Raw genomic sequence first — 15,535 nt, forward strand, 5'->3', positions numbered from 1 at the left:
CTGAGCGCTAAGCAGGAGCATAAACTACCACTTTAATAGACTTTGGTGTGTCTCGGCCAGGGGACAGAACCCAGAGCCTTCCTCACAGGGGCGAACGCTCATTTCAAGGCCAAAAGTGAGGCAAATAAAATGAAGAATTATTTTAATTGTAATTTACAATGCATTATGTAAGGTTTTTTTTATCAATAATGTTGAATGATGTTTCTTTTCTTTTACAGCATAAATCCCGCCGGAAAAAGTGTATTATTCTGATCATTGTACTTGTGGTTGTGATATTCCTGAGTCTGATCATCTGGGCAGCGACCAAGTCCGACTAAAGTTATCCGTACGCCGCATTTAAACAATGTTAACAGACTGTCAGGGGAGACAACCAAAGAACTCTTAAAGTGTGTGTCAGAGGAGACAACCAAAGAACTCTTAAAGTGTGTGTCAGAGGAGACAATTAATCCAGGAACTTGAATAGTTTTCTCTTGGGAAGTAATTATCTAGTGTGTTGTTATTTTGAAGAAACTGAAATAGGAAATGATTAAGTACGGAAAATAGGATTTTCATGATCTCATCGATATTTGTATCACATAATGGATGTATCAGATATTTGCTTTTATATACAATGTATAGTAAGTTCATGCCCCACAGTGTCTACATAACTCTACTGTCCCTGTGTTGTGTGTGGCATTGTGTACCAGCAGCTGAAAAGCTAGAAAAATGTCTCCATAAAAGGAAAGATAACCACAGCAAAAAATGTCTCCATAAAAGGAAAGATAACCACAGCTAAAAATGAAATTTTATTTCTTCTATAGGTTGGCATGATCTGCTTTTCAAGCAACATCAATGTTAAATAGCAGACAACTGCAGGACAGTTTGTCTGTTGTTATTATAAGGTATGTAGGGGAAGTGTCAATAAGTACATTGTGTAGACATTAAAAGATCAGTGAATCTTTAATGGTTACATTTTATAAATGTCTTTGATTTTGTTTAAATGATTGACTTGTGTGTTAGCCTAACTTGGTTGTATTTGTATTTCAATCTCTACACACCATGAACAATCGCAAAGCAGACATAAACTGCATCCATATCTAAAATTCATGTCAATATATCATGTATATTATATATCCTGAAATAAGCCCTGTCACATATCTTAAAACACAGCTGACTTAAGGTCAGGCCTACCCAAGGGAATGTGTAGGCAATATATACACGGTGTGGGATTACTGATATAGATGTTGTAACTGTTTTGTATGCTAAAACTTACAGAAATGATTGGAATATTCTTCTTTTATAATGATTTTATCAAATACCTGAAAAGTAGGTTATACTGTAATAGCATTAAAAACTTTCATACTTCGAATACATTGCACTAGGCAACTTGTTAAAAAATATACAAGGCAAATTGTTTAAAAAAAAACCCATACCACAATGTACCATTTTTCAGTGGATTTATATATCACATGACTTTCACTTTCTGTTTGATAGGATTTAGATCACTTCCCTTTGTCAATCAGACTGTATCTGTCAATAAGGTTGGTTTCTACACTAGCCTCCATTGTAAGGCTGCTCTGGGGCCTTGACATTCTGGCCCACATCCTAGAGGTAAATAATTCTGTTAAGTAAATTCTCGCCCATAATTTGATATAGAATTACACATATCCCTTTCTTAATTGATAGTGAACCTCCTTAATTCCTAAATCTTCCCAATATTTGGAATATCTATTAAAATGAGTTTTATTCTGGCTTGGAACACCAGACTAAAACATTTCAAAGATATCTGCAGATTTTGGATTTTAGACATCTCTGGGATCCTGCATTTTGAAAGACTGTACATAGGTCATATGTAATTTCTTTACTGTGTTTGTTTCATATACTTCCAATGTTTTCAACTGGTTGATACTGTTAATAAGAATGGGACCAAATTTTGTGCATGCAAAGATTTGGGAAAACTATACAACAATGTACAGTTGTAACTTGTTTTTAAGTGAAATAAGATTTGTATATTCACACAAAACGTGTGCTCATTTTTGAAGTGCTTTCGTAATAATCATCAAGTGCTTACGATAATGAATATATTATCAATTGGAAGTAGTTTATGACCCACAAGAAAGATACACTGCAGTTTATAGTGTAAAATATTTCTATTGAAAATCAAATAATGATGATACTGGAATTTTTTGGCCAGGAGTATTGTATTCCATGTTGAAAAAATATCTCTAATGATGATAGGCCTTTGTGATAAAACAGGAGGGAGTGTCATTATGTTGAAGAGTTATCTACCCTTGCCGATATAGGTGTTGATTGTGTCAATGGATACTTTCCCACAAGGAAGATAACTATGTTTTAGATGGAATCCAGTGGAAATAAATCAAAGTATAGGTGATATTTAGACAACTGTTAAAAACAGTGATGACTGTGGATAGGGAAATTGTGATTGATGGGCATGGTCTAGGCTAAGATGTGTAACTGTTTAACGCAGTGCAATATTTATGTGAAGCAGTTTTTACTGTACAGTCACCAAAACATTCCCATCTGTAAATTTAAACATGCAAAATATTATGCCATTGATTTAAATAGATATGTGCACAGTTTTGGAAAAATACTTGGAAATGAAGCAGACATTTAATGTGTAAATACTGAGCTGCATTAAAATGGGATGTAAACCCTATATAACGGGAAGTGCTGTTCTGCAAATACAGATAATATATCCTTATTTATTGTGTTAATGTTATAGATGATTTTATATAAAGACTTGTTAATATTGTATAAATAGATCAAAATGTATATAAGATTTTGTTGTTATTGCCCGTTACCTAGCACCAAAGGTGATGAAACACTGGCATTCTTAACAAAGAATTCTTTTTGTTGGAAAATGTGGGGGAAAAAGGAGCGGAATTTTTATTACAATTTTCTAAAGACAAATAGTATTTCATTTGTTGCCAAAATAAACCAGTTTGCTCATTTATAGAAATTTCAGCTTTGTGAATACTCAATCAATTTTATTGAAACCAAAATTGTAATGATCAGTATATTTTTTACTGACAGTTAGCATGAGTGTAGCATCTCTCAACAACTCGCCTAAAAATTGTCTTCACAATTATTTTCTATAGATGTTCCTTGTTCCTGTCTTTCCATGTCAATGAAAATCTTTAAATATGTAGGTTCTGGCCCCACTTTGATCATCCTAATACCTTACAGTATTTGTGGGAATACAAAGGGAGCTTACTTCATTACTAATTATGCTTTCTTATGACAATTTGATTTTAAGGAATTTCACTCAGTGTAGGAAAAGGTATGAAACTGATATCTCTATTTTCCACAGGTCACGCTAAAGTTTAAGATAGTGCTTGTAACTGTACACCTCAGTGATATAAATAAGCTGTTTATTGTTTAAATGTAATTAGTGTAGATGGTCTCAGTAATGGCATTGTCGGAAACCCAAGGATGATCTGGCTTTGCTTCCTCCCCTCATCTAATCTGAAGAGTGAGTGGAGGAAGCTAAGTGAGAATATCCATGTGTTTCTGATTATTCTGTCTTTGCATATTTCAGACTTACGTCCTTTGCGGGTAGGTATCTATTGTGACTTACCTAATTTTTGTGAGTGAAACTTGCATCATTTTCTTCGAAAATATGACATTACCTTCGCAAACTGATGATGTCATATTCAATACCTGCCTTCAAGGGCAAATAACTCTGTAATATGCAAATTCAGAATAGAGCGATCGTAATGTGTGCTGATCATCAGTCCCAGTATGTAAGACAGCGAGGGGAGAGGATGGTAGCTCTTTGTATTGGATTAGACTTCCATGTTAGCCAATGTTGATATTGTACATAGATTTTATGTAGGTGTGTATATCTGCTAAAATGTAAAAGCTACCTTGGAAATGCAATGTATAGTTGTAATTAATGTAAGGTAAAAATGAATACATTATATGTTTCATCGTATTTAACGCACATTTCCACTTGTCTTTTGTCCGTATGCTATATATCTGTGTAGATGTAAACTATCTTTCTGTGTGTATATTGATGTTTTTGTCCAACAGGGGTTTGTCATGGATGGATTCTGTTCTCATAGTGGTATACAATAATGATGTGACAAAGGGTTTAGAATTCATGTCAAATCCATGTGATTTGCCCAACATCAGACTGCTGTATACTGGCCTGTGGATCGATTCATCCTGTATAAACTGAACCTGTCGTTTCAGACAATACAACAGAACCTGTATAAACTGAACCTGTCGTTTCAGACAATACAACAGAACCTGTATAAACTGAACCTGTCGTTTCAGACAATACAACAGAACCTGTATAAACTGAACCTGTCGTTTCAGGACAATACAACAGAACCTGTATAAACTGAACCTGTCGTTTCAGACAATACAACAGAACCTGTATAAACTGAACCTGTCGTTTCAGACAATACAACAGAACCTGTATAAACTGAACCTGTCGTTTCAGACAATACAACAGAACCTGTATAAACTGAACCTGTCGTTTCAGGACAATACAACAGAACCTGTATAAGCTGAACCTGTCGTTTCAGACAATACAACAGAACCTGTATAAACTGAACCTGTCGTTTCAGACAATACAACAGAACCTGTATAAACTGAACTGTCGTTTCAGACAATACAACAGAACCTGTATAAACTGAACCTGTTGTTTCAGACAATACAACATAACCTGTATAAACTGAACCTGTCGTTTCAGACAATACAACAGAACCTGTATAAACTGAACCTGTCATTTCAGACAATACAACAGAACCTGTATAAACTGAACCTGTCGTTTCAGACAATACAACAGAACCTGTATAAACTGAACCTGTCGTTTCAGGACAATACAACAGAACCTGTATAAACTGAACCTGTCGTTTCAGACAATACATCAGAACCTGTATAAACTGAACCTGTCGTTTCAGACAATACAACAGAACCTGTATAAACTAAACCTGTCCTAACTGACAGTATAGCACAACTGTGTCAATTTGTGAATTGTTGAAGCTCGTTTCTCCTTGAGAATGACCACACATTTCTCTGTATAGGCCAGAGCTTGGACATCCATCTCCAACTAATAATGCATCACATGCATTCAAATTTGCAAAATAATAAAAATGTATCAATGATGAAAAATTGTTGTCTTTCTGTTATAAACTCGAATACACTAAAGTTGACAAGATTTGGAATTTTAGCTCTCCTGTTCAAAGTCAAGGGAGTGAGCTTAAGCTGTGACTTTTTTTCTATTGTTCAGTCATTCATCCAGTATCAGCCATTTAATTTAGTCATCTCAAAAACCCCAAACCCCCATGGACATAATTTGATAAAGGGCTACTGTACCAAGGTTGTTCAAATAAATGTTTACAACCTTCACTCAAAGTCATCTGTGTCAAATAACTTAAAATCTGACACAACTTTTCAGTAATAAAGATGTCAAGAGACCAGATATTTTAACTGCAGTTTGCTGTGATGTATGACATGTGTTCAAATGAATTGCCTTGACTTTATTTAAGTGCATAGTGATCAAAAAGTTCTTCAACAACTACTCAAATACCAAGGGACTTGAAGAGGTCAAACATACAATATCCTTGCATGAAGGGCTACAAAGTTTGTTCAAATGAATGATCTTGACCTTTATTCAAGGTCATGGGGTTTGAGGCTGTAATATCTCATCAGTTGTCTAGAGGAATATAGACCTGCTGATATTTACCGTGTAAAATACTTGGACATGAATATCGAGTTGACCTTCATTCAAGGTCACAGGAGTCAAATATGCCTCCATCTTCAAAGGAAGTGTTTTTGGAAACCAAATGATCTTGTAAGGGGTATGCATACAAGGATGAAGAAAGCAATCTTGTTAAAAATCATTGACTATTTTTCATGCAAGGTCATTTCCAGTAGACAAAATTTAAAAAAATGTGCTATATTATGGTATTAAAGTGCCCTTTTGGCGATTATGAGACCCACATAATTTATCTGGTACTAGACATCTATGGATTGTATGTAAAATCATCAATTACGGGGTAGATAGAATTTATATTTGGTTACGGCGATACACCGTTGTTATGTGACGGTACAGTTGGTACCTGGCCAAACATTCAGCAATTAGCTGTCCAGAAAGTGTCAACAATAGGGAACTACAGCCGCTTACAGTTTATATACACATAGTTCACACTGTTTAAAGCAGCTTCATATATGCGTGTGAACTGCAAGCCTCTGTGGGTGGAACTCCATTAAAACATGTTATATTAATCTACCGTACGTATAGATCAGTGACGTCATTGACACTGTGGCGAGCGCGTTAATATTTGACTTATTCTTAAATATAAAAAAACGTCAATAAATGAATTAGCGCCATTTCCCTCCCACCTCTGTGTACACACCCTTCCTCTACAGATATATCCAGTACTTTATGATAAGTAGCGATTTATTGGTAACGGACTTGCCCCTACTCCCTTATTGTCCCTTTCCCATTCGCCCAATGGCAGGAGTTACTATTTATACAAAGTATGATCCCTTTCCTGAAGGATTTCTGTGACCAAATCCTTTGGTTGAAGTCTGTTGGATTTACACAAGTCGTCCATACACATTTTGAGATTGTTCGAAAAACAATATAACCGTCAGACAAACATGTATTTTGACAATATATATATTGTTGTGGCTATTTCTTTTAAATTGTCCTTATTTGTTGCATTGAAACACAGCCGATATCTTGGATTTATTGACAAATGAAGTCTGTTATCGTTTTTCTGAGATATTACAGATGGAATTTTTCTTATATATACTTATCTTGATCCTAGTTATGTTGATTTCATTTTGAGCCTGGTTGAAAAGAAAAATGGCAGATATGCAGCCATCTTGGATTTTGACAAAACCTTATTATCATTCATCAAACGAGAATGAAGAGAAAATCCGTCTTCTCAGTTTGAATTATAGAGATCACTCAATGATCGACGCCAAGATCTTTCCGTGATCTCTTGTTCTTAGTTCCCATCATCGTTTGACAATTGGCGTTGGGGGGAGGGACCCTTTATGATTTATAGCGGTACGTATTTTAAGATGTTAGGGTACTCGGTAAAGCTTTATTATCTGATTTCTTATCTTCTCGTATCCCTAAGACAAACAATCCGACATTTCTGAGTGGACACGCGTATGACGAAGACATCTGTATTGTATCAGGACCATTCAGATAAGACGGACAGTATTTGCCAACTGGGACAATTGTTTCAACAGCTTGAGGTCAGACAAGACTCGACGCTGTCGAAAATCACTGGTACAAAAAACATGGAATAATGAAAACAATGTGGCATTTTCTAATTTTGTGTTGCAAACACTTCCAGTTTCCTGTATGCGCTGAACTACTATACACTTCAATATGTTGACTATATCTATTGATATTAAATGGGAGATAACTGAAACTGGAAAAAAAGGAAAACAGTCTTCATAAAAAACATTAATAGAAAGGTGCATAAACTCCTGAAGTGAAGATAATTTCTTCCACTAACGGAAAAGATATCGCCAGTACTAGTAACAGCTTAGCAGTGAAGATGGTATGATCTTTGGTATCACCTCCGAACGTTTGAAACAGATATTTTCACCTCTGATATATGGACCAAGGCCAAAACAAAGCAAAACAAATCAACATCACTTCTCATTTTCAAAGCGTGTTCACCTTGGGATCAAGGCTCTGATGATCTTAACGTTAGTGAAATATACATCGACTGAAATGATACTGTAAAGACAGGTTCCCATTATAGATAGGTAGTCGCTATACAGAGGGTCCTTATATAGTGAAATTTCGAGCGGAATTTGCAAATCGGTCGATATACACAGGCGGTGGTAAGAGCATGTTTGACTGTACGTGTATTAGTTATATCCCTCAGGATCACTACAGGCCTACCCTTTATATCTTATTCATTTCTACGGAGTTTTCATATATAATAAGACGCAGTGAGTTAAACGACCATTAGCTTTCTTCCCCAACGAGACGGGTTTCACTAAATATTACACGAATCTATATATAGTAGTACGTGTTTGATGGTTTTCGCGAGATCATAGCGTGCGCATATTTTATTCTTGTGTCTCAAAGATTGGCACATAAGATTAAAGCTGTAAAGAAATTCAAAAGAATTACAAATATTCGCTAATATTTAATTTTGCTCAAAGTAGAATGACTCAACCAAATCAGAATTGGTTAGCATTACTCCCGATTGGAGTACATTCCTGTGTTTTTTTAATAACGCTGTGGGCGAAAAGTTAAATGCGATTGATAAATGCGGCTTTTCATTTAAAGTACACAGAAATTTAAAAGGAAAATAAACTTTAAAAAGTATACGGAGTATTTGTAAAGCCATTAGAATATTGAGATGTAGATTACCTAGTGTATATATATCACCACGAACCTTACACTCAGCGCACCTTGTGTTACGTACTCGGATAATTTACCGTTAGAAAGCGTACACGTAGTTAGCATTAACGGAAAGTTAAGACGCACAACATTTAATCCAATTATTTAAATCTATTCGTCACCTCAACGGTAGCCTAAAGAAATGTATTCTAGATTGTAAAGGGAATATGAAACACTTTAAATTCTGGTTGGTAAGTTATTGTAAAGTGAACAATAAAAAGGTAAAAAATGATACTACAAAGGTAATAACTTCACTTAGTTTCAGACCGTTAAATCTATAAACTTGAAGTATGTTAGATCGTCGTGTAATTTGCACTCGTATACCAGGTATGATATTCATGCTTTTTATCACCTCTTACTTATCGTTGTAGGTTTATATTGATATACCCTATTTTATATAGGCATTCGATCCCTGTACACCTGTACACACACTCTACCATGTCCCAACACGATCCTCCGTTTGGCACTTTTCTGGAGTGTTAAATACCCGCTACTAGTATTATATATTAAGGGGTAGGTTTATAATCCTTTTTGAAATGACACAACGAGAACAAATCTGACTTAACAAATCTGACACAGGTGTTTCTACATTTTATCATTTCTTTATTCTAATGCTATTGGGTATGGTTAAATGATGAGCTCCTTTTGGGTTCCACATTAAAATCATTCACCCACATTTTACGACTGGACGTAAAGGATGGATACACCCGTGTTATAGGGTTCATAGTGGAATAAGTTTTTTCCCGTTAATTCGTTTTACCTGTCCAAGTATTACAGATAAAGCTGTGTCCTTACCAAGTGTAGGATTACCAAAGCTTAGGTCTTTAATCCAAATACAATATACAATAAAGACTCTGAAACCTTATCAATTTGATTTTTTATTTCATTTGGGTTTAACGAAATTCGTGTGTAGATCAACCAACAATAGAGTCCATTATGGACCGTACCGTAATACTGTTTAAGGGGTATTACTTTACACAAAGACGTACAATGGTTTATAGGTATATATGTAACAACCCTCCCTCTCTGTAAACGTCCAGGTCTGACCAGGGTAAAATATAGGTGCAGTTTTTCAAATCAGCTAATGAGTACTTTTCAGAAGATCACAAATATCTCCAATTTCAAAATTCAACTTTTTTTCAAGAAACAACGGAAATTGGGGTGTACATAAAGAATTTAAATATGTCCTTTTATTTCAACAAAAAGAATATCTTAAGTTACCGTAGTTAATCAATGTCGAGAGAGTCGTTCACTTATTAATATTGGAATTCTGTATATATACCATACCATTGTCTGTCATGTAAAGTATAATGAATAAATAATTATACAACAGTCCAAGAAAATCAAATAGTCGAGAAAATCCAACATTTATCCAATTTTAGAAAATGAAATATATGACGGATATTGGCGTCATGAATTGCATTATTAATTAATTAGATAAGCACAACTAGAATGTGATATACACATGTATATCAAAGGAAAATAAAGAACTAACGGATTTTATGTTCAATCGAACTATAATAAAACGATGAAAATGAAATGGTCTAACAATAAACAAATGCTGTAGTAGAGCGAGAGATCAATAACAAATACATTAGAAACGAAGACTATATAGGGGACAAGGGAGATGGCATGTTCTCAAAGGAAGTGAAGCAGTATTATGCTAAGGTGAAATCAAATTTGATTAAATTAGCTACATTTAAATTTCATTCCGAACTTCAATGTATAAATCTAAATTTACAACTTTCTTTAATTGTTAAGAAGGGTTATTACCTTCCATAACGAAAATTGTTGATTTCAATATATATCTAAACAATTAATACTACATTGTAGTATACAATACAAAATAAATGTTTGTAAACAATATCACAGCGAATGCCCTTGAACAGACATATTTTATCTGATGCGCTATATATCCGTGTACTCCCGACCTGAGGTAGACCACGGCCATCATTTATACATATCCACATAAATAAAATGGTTCCCTGATCGATAGGTTGATGGTTCTATGCTGATGTACCTGCTCCTTCGGGCATGCACCATTGTAACCGTTCTATAGGCAGATAAAATGGTACGATTGACACGCACCTGCCAATACTTCTTGAGGTTCAATAATTAATATGGCGACTGAGTGCAGCACGAAACAGTTTTTCACTGATCAGACTTCTCTAATTAAATAGGTATCAACTCTAAAACAGAGGTAAATTTTGTATGCTTCTCGTATTGAAGACATCAAAGAACAGATCTGGAGAATTTGTTCCGAATATGAGTGACTTATTGGCGCTGTATTATAAAAATTACCGATAAGTAACTAAGCCATCTTTGAAACCATCAGACTTAACAGGCCTACAGACGTGTTCTGTAGTAACAAAAGACACTAGAAAATGTTCGACGCCATTTTGTGAAGATACGTAACATGTGTTATGAAAGTTTGCCAAAAGAATATTTTGTAAGTTAAGCCGACATAAATCATGGAACACCTTGGAACTGATCATTTTATAGTGACTTTTCACTTTAGACTGACACAACTCGAACCAAAACGTACTTTCTAGATATCTTTCAGGTATTGAGTTTACCCTTACAGTTATACCAATTCGTTGTGAATGTTTCAATATCAAACTCCAAACTTATGGAATTATTAAAACACCAACACCATTGGCAGTCATTGGTGGATACGGTAACCATAGTTACCATTTAAACTACCAAAACTGCCAACAGTAATTCCTTATATGGAAGTGAGTTCAGTGTATCAACAACGCTCCTATATTGGTCGTATTTGACAAGCTCCCTGTCGACTTTGATCACAGTTTCTGAGTTAATAACGTTGACTAGAATGGCCTATGAGGGAGGGCCTTCCCCTTCCGGGTACTCGCTGGTCATTGGGTTGGTATTTCCTTGCAGCAAGGCTTGTTCCTTTCGTTTCCTGACCATGGCAGCGTGAGCTTCTCGCTTGGCCATTTTTTCCTTGATTTCTTGCAGTCTCCTCTCCCGTTTATCGGCCACAATGTCTATTTTCTGATGAGCTTCTTTGTCCTTTTGTTCCTGACTCACCATGAACTTCTCGAGCGCATGAGTAACACTGTCTTTGCTCTTTTCCAGCTTCTGTATCTTTTCTAGACGTTCTTGTTCCTTACGCTGTTGAACAGAAAACAATCATTGGAAATTCAAAGAAAAGTAAACTTTAATTATGCAAACAAAGACATTATTATAAGTATCTAATAACACATAAAACAAATAAAACAAAGAAACTCCGAGATGATATCTAAAACTTCTGAAGCACGTTTTAGTGGCGAATCAGACTGGTTTCACATCAGTTACAAGAGATATAGAGAAAACTTCAATTGGCAAACTTTGTACTTAAAGAGATTGGTAGATGTCTTTATTGTAACGTTCAGTAAACCATTGTTTTACAAAAGACAATATGATTAAATATCTCACATATAAACCGTGGTCTAATCTTTACTCTGTAATGATCAGTTGGCTGTAGTAAGTATGTCTGTTTTAAAAACCTCACCTTCTTCCTCCTCTCAGCCTTCTCCAGTTTTTCCCTAATCTCGTCCTCTGTTAATTGTTTCTTCTTTTTCCGTCGTTTTTCTAGCTTGGCTAATCGTGGTGGTGGGCGTGGTATACCGCTTCTGTCTCCGAGGAGTGAGTCTTCTGCCGCCACGATTTCGAAACTCGTACCCCCGGAGGATTTGGCTGTTGGACGGGCGATGAGCCCCTCCTCCCGGAGGGACTGTAAAACCATGGATTCCTCCATACGGCTCTTGTCCTTGGCACTCAGGCGAACGGGACATGCTACTCCCGTGATTCCTAGCTCTGTCAGAGCAAATGGAAAATATATTAGTTTTCATTGACAGTTTCGTGGCTCAACAGCGTATACAAGATTACTTGGATTACCTGCACATTGAATTTGGTATGTATGTTATCAAAGCTTGATACCATGTATGTTATCAAAGCTTGATACCATGTATGTTATCAAAGCTTGATACCATGTATGTTATCGAAGCTTGATACCATGTATGTTATCAAAGCTTGATACCATGTATGTTATCGAAGCTTGATACCATGTATGTTATCGAAGCTTGATACCATGTTTGTTATCGAAGCTTGATACCATGTATGTTATCGAAGCTTGATACCATGTATGTTATCGAAGCTTGATACCATGTATGTTATCGAAGCTTGATACCATGTATGTTATCGAAGCTTGATACCATGTATGTTATCGAAGCTTGATACCATGTATGTTATCGAAGCTTGATACCATGTATGTTATCGAAGCTTGATACCATGTATGTTATCGAAGCTTGATACCATGTATGTTATCGAAGCTTGATACCATGTATGTTATCGAAGCTTGATACCATGTATGTTATCGAAGCTTGATACCATGTATGTTATCGAAGCTTGATACCATGTATGTTATCAAAGCTTGATACCATGTATGTTATCAAAGCTTGATACCATGTATGTTATCAAAGCTTGATACCATGTATGTTATCAAAGCTTGATACCATGTATGTTATCAAAGCTTGATACCATGTATGTTATCAAAGCTTGATACCATGTATGTTATCAAAGCTTGATACCATGTATGCTATCAAAGCTTGATACACTTTTTCTAGAAGTAACAAGTAAGAGAATATTCATTATTTCCTTCCTTAACTCATATGCTGTCTTTTATACAAATCTTGGCAGTTGTTTATAAAATACAAAAGAGTGAAGCATCCAAATGATCGTGTATATTGATAAATCTCTTCCTATAAATGAAAAGAGGTGAAAGTTAGTATCGTGGAAAGAAAACAGGGATATTCGTTATCATATGAAGGAATTGCACTTGTTTTTTTGTTTGTTTTTATGTACATATATTATTGACATCTCTTGTTAATAAGGGATGTGTCAGGTTGGGGTGGAAAGGGGAGGAGCTTACCCATTGTGTCATCCCTACCTGGACAATCAAATGTTATCAGGAACTATAGACAATTGTATTATTATTTTGGAGAGTAGCTCCAATGTGTATGGGGGTAGGATTGGAAACTAGGGGTTGGGTGGGGTGGGGTGCATGGTGGGGGGCTAAGTAGTTGTAGGGTGAGAGATCTAAGTAACACGAATCCTTTGTAATAAGATTGTATTTGTACACTTTATTTGTATATATCTCAATATATACTATGTAGGTTTAAAACCCCAGTTATTAAATCTAAAATTACTCCCCAAGAACAAAATCAAGTAAGGTACACAATATGCTATTGTAAGTTTACCCTCCGAATATAAACAATTTGAACGGTAGTTTACGAGGCTCTTTACTATAAACGGATTAAATAATTTCAATGACAAAACTAACTAGGAATGTACAGTGACCGCCATAAGTTCGGGAATATTCATCGTCAAGTTGGGACACGTATATTTCTTTAAAAAATGTTTCTTATTGATTTAAAATCATGTCTTAAATTTTAAACGCCATGGAAAAGGAAACTAGAGATATTCTGACATTGCAATTTAAAGTTTTGTCCTAGATTGTCGGTAAGTGTTTTGTCGTAGTAGGTACGAACACGGGTGAGATAAAATCTGACCTACATTATATGTAGTTAAAATACTCAGGTGTAAGGGTACAGTCGACGGTGGCCTCCGGAATACAATACACTTTAATTAACATGCAATATAACAATACATACAGATCAATATTTAACGAACCGGACACGATTTTTACGCTAGTTAGTTATACATACACAATACACATAATGTAGTATAATTTCAGGCAAGATTAACAAAATAGTTTATAATTATAAAAAAATATATGAACTGCGCGACAAATGGCAAACTAGGGTACTAGTTGGGGGGGGGGGGGGTTGGATTAAAAAGAATCGAGCAGAGGCAAGGAGTTGGTATAGCAGGGTATAGCAGTTTTTTTATGATTATAAAGGTTTTTATGGTAAACTTAATTGAAGACTGTTTAAAAAATTAAAGGTATAGAATACTTTATTAAATTGTTTTAATTCAATGTTTTTTGATTGCTGATTTTTGTTTTGTTTTATTTCGTCACACTAATAAATGATTAATAAAATAACACAAAATATTAAACCTAGATATTAGACAGAAGTATAATGTAAATATTGAAGTTCGAATCTCTGCTTGTGAGTATCGGACATGTTAAGTGTTGTGGTTGTTGGGGATGGGAGGGGCTGCTCTACTTACCCAGATTGTCATTAGGGACGAAGCTGCTTTCCACATCCCTGACCCTGCTGGTATCAGACTCCTCTGTAATTACGTGGGCGTACTCCGCTCCAAACCCAGAATCAGCACTATTCTTTGAGAATTTAGAGGTGGCTGATGTGCCCCTCTCAGAATCCGGTATAGAATTTCTGTCGTCCAAACTTAGACATGAACCTAACGAGTCTTTACTTCTTGTACTCTTTGATGATTTTGTCCTTTTGTTTTTCTTTTTAGCCACTTTAGACCCAGTAGTTTCATCTATAGTAAATTCAGACATTTCACTTTTAGTTTTCCTTATGTTTATGTTATCATGTCTCACTTCGGCAGCTCCGACAGGCTGTATTTGAACCGCCTTTCCTTGTTTACACCCCATTTTTTTCTTTTTAATAAATCAGGAAATCGTCGGTAAATCCCTAATTTGTGTGTATGTCCTTTTAGCCAGATTCCGGATCCTGGCGCGCACCTGCTAGCTCCCTGATGGCTGATGTTACCGCCTCAGCTTGTGTCTACAATGGCTACCTTTAAATTTCCCCTGGGTCTACTGTTGTTCTTTCTGGCTAATCTCTGAACGATTCGTTTCATTGATTACCGTCTATCGCTACGGTAAATAATAACACAGGTGTCGTCAAGCCGCCATTGTAACTATAGACGCTGAGGAAAATATTGACGTAAATACCCGAGAACAACTCGGGGTACTTCGGCTCTTGATCGATAAGCCAATCAAAGTCGTCGTAGTGTAATATATATATATATCTACGGTGAAGCATAATCAGCTTTAAAAACGCTTATCAGCAAAGAAGCATTTCAAAAAATAAATAAAGGAAAAACATCAACAAGAAATATATACAATTATTTATTTCACAGAACTTACTATGGAAACTTTATAAATGTATTTTTACAAAACTCAGCTTTAATTCTATTTTGAAACAT

General features: G+C 35.5%; 2 protein-coding genes and 1 long non-coding RNA gene across 7 annotated transcripts in view; 1 reads left to right on the forward strand and 2 right to left on the reverse strand.

Annotated features, from left to right (window-relative positions):
* The window catches only part of LOC138325892 (syntaxin-7-like), a 30,082-nt gene extending 25,762 nt beyond the window's left edge, over window positions 1-4,320 (forward strand). For all 5 annotated transcript variants that reach the window (XM_069271888.1, XM_069271895.1, XM_069271893.1 and 2 more), the window contains one exon: window positions 219-4,320. Coding sequence is in view for 1 of the 5 variants with exons in the window: in XM_069271895.1 (XP_069127996.1) it covers window positions 219-317 (99 nt within the window). In the remaining 4 variants the exon portion in view is untranslated. The remainder of the gene's footprint in view (window positions 1-218) is intronic.
* A 181-nt stretch (window positions 4,321-4,501) lies between these two features.
* Window positions 4,502-5,051, reverse strand: LOC138325894 (uncharacterized). The gene is made up of 3 exons (XR_011208835.1): window positions 4,926-5,051; window positions 4,673-4,841; window positions 4,502-4,589 (listed from the first exon to the last, which is right to left on the reverse strand). It is a non-coding gene; the product is annotated as an uncharacterized lncRNA (long non-coding RNA).
* A 4,203-nt stretch (window positions 5,052-9,254) lies between these two features.
* LOC138325895 (uncharacterized protein DDB_G0284459-like) lies at window positions 9,255-15,249 on the reverse strand. The gene is made up of 3 exons (XM_069271899.1): window positions 14,588-15,249; window positions 11,907-12,211; window positions 9,255-11,527 (listed from the first exon to the last, which is right to left on the reverse strand). The coding sequence occupies exons 1-3, from the start codon at window positions 14,976-14,978 to the stop codon at window positions 11,231-11,233; spliced, it is 993 nt and encodes a 330-aa protein (XP_069128000.1). The 5' UTR covers window positions 14,979-15,249; the 3' UTR covers window positions 9,255-11,230.
* Window positions 15,250-15,535: the final 286 nt, after the last annotated feature.

The sequence above is a fragment of the Argopecten irradians genome, chromosome 6 (genome assembly GCF_041381155.1).
Source record: "Argopecten irradians isolate NY chromosome 6, Ai_NY, whole genome shotgun sequence".
Classification (NCBI taxonomy): Eukaryota; Metazoa; Mollusca; class Bivalvia; order Pectinida; family Pectinidae; genus Argopecten; species Argopecten irradians.

Bases quoted from the DNA above. Each gene is read 5' to 3' on its own strand.
- LOC138325895 (XM_069271899.1), bottom strand. From the start codon at position 14,978: ATGGGGTGTAAACAAGGAAAGGCGGTTCAAATACAGCCTGTCGGAGCT. The intron at 12,212-14,587 runs GTAAGTAGAGCA...TTGCTCTGACAG, and splicing joins CGTCCCTAATGACAATCTGG to AGCTAGGAATCACGGGAGTA. The intron at 11,528-11,906 runs GTGAGGTTTTTA...TCTGTTCAACAG, and splicing joins AGGCTGAGAGGAGGAAGAAG to CGTAAGGAACAAGAACGTCT.